Source organism: Volvox carteri (genome assembly GCF_000143455.1).
Source record: "Volvox carteri f. nagariensis unplaced genomic scaffold VOLCAscaffold_79, whole genome shotgun sequence".
In the NCBI taxonomy this organism is placed as follows: Eukaryota; Viridiplantae; Chlorophyta; class Chlorophyceae; order Chlamydomonadales; family Volvocaceae; genus Volvox; species Volvox carteri.
The window spans coordinates 77,444-78,962 of NW_003307622.1; the positions used below are offsets into that span (position 1 = coordinate 77,444).

Here is a 1,519-nt window from a genome sequence, read left to right on the forward strand (position 1 = left end):
CTATTGGAAGTGGATAGTCACCGTCTCGTTGAGGTAGTCCACCTGGAGCAGGCACTTGTTGCGCTTCATGAAGTCCACCCCAAGAATGGGGATATCCTGGTGATTGCTGTGCTCACCATGGTCGCAAAGCTGCACTTGTGTGCGGCGGCAGCCTTTGAGGTTCACCATGGCGGCCACGGACACAGAGTTGCAACCAAGTGCAGTGAACATGCTCGGGCTGAACTCTGTGACAGGTGCGCCGGTGTCGACGAGCAGGAACACGTTGATGATATTGCCACATATCTGCACCGGCATGCAGACGAGTGGCCGGTTCACCGGACCCCAGAGGATGCCCTCGATTTGCTTGACTGGTTCTATGCTGGGAGCCTCGGACAAGTAGGGCACCCCGAGCAGTGCGGAGACCTCATGGATCAGGTTACTCTCCTTCAGGTCAAGGAGCAAGCTCTGTGCTGGCAGCAGCGACTGGGGCACAGGCTCGCTGGAGATATCGTAAGGGCCACCTCCGAACATTCCTCGCTGAATCTCCACCAGAGGAATGATGGCGGCGTCTAGACGAGACAGCAGCGGGTCCTTGTCTGGCAGTATTGATCGCTGATTTGTCAGCTGCTGCAGGTTCCCCTCAAATGACTTGTTGGATCTCAGCCCATGGTGCACTTCCGCCCGTAGCAGGTTGATAGCGATGAGAGCACGGGATGCTCTAAAGGCAATTGGCGACTCTGTGTGCACTACCAGGGACTCCAGCGTCATTTTCGTGGGCGACTCCATGTTTTGGGTTAGTACGTCCCGCCTTGGACACTGCTGCCGGGTCCCACTCGGGTGGCCAGGGTGGACCGCTAACACCGTCAGCTTCCATGAGAGGTAGCAGCAGGTGGTGCTGGCGTTCTGCAGAAGGCAGGATGAGAAACGATACACAGGACGATTAATGTTGAGAGTCCCATGATTCCTGGCAGAAGATTCATCTCAAGCACCTGCAGCAATGCTGGTTCACCCGCTTTGCATGATGCAACCCCACTTCCGTGCCCCACCACCCCGGTGCGTACCTTATGGCTTGACCACCTTCCAGAGACCCGCGGTGATGGTCCTGAGTGGGCTCTCCAGTGTGACGCTCAGGAGCATCCCCGCCAACAGCAGAAAAAGGTAAAGCTGCAGCTCCTTGATGTCCTCCTTCAGCACCTTGATGTCCTCCTTAGTTGCAACTGCTGGACTTTGAAGGGATGAAATTCGTGAGGATGGCATCAACGTGCACGTCGGGAATTCCAGCCGAGATTAACTTTGTTCACGTTTCCAGCACAGGTGCCACGGCATCTGGTGGCCGCCAGGCCGCTCAGGCTCATGCCTTGAGCATGATGCCCTTCTGATGCTGCAGCTGTTCATGAGCGATGACGACACAGCGGGGAGCTGCTATGCTGCGAGTCAGGGTAGCAGGGTAGCAGGGCTTCATAGTCTTTGTTGTAGGCATAAGAAGGGTATCTTCTGGTATGGACACCCACGCCGACACCTGGCTCAGACAAGACACCAC

At 56.4% G+C, this 1,519-nt stretch overlaps 1 protein-coding gene across 1 annotated transcript in view; it reads right to left on the bottom strand.

Moving 5' to 3' along the window:
- VOLCADRAFT_98902 (uncharacterized protein) overlaps positions 1 to 1,519 on the bottom strand; it is a gene marked incomplete at both ends in the record, with an annotated part of 10,269 nt that continues 8,750 nt past the window's right edge. Inside the window, 2 exons of the mRNA XM_002957762.1 lie at positions 1 to 882; positions 1,057 to 1,199. Coding sequence (XP_002957808.1) covers positions 1 to 882; positions 1,057 to 1,199 — 1,025 coding nt within the window. The remainder of the gene's footprint in view (positions 883 to 1,056; positions 1,200 to 1,519) is intronic.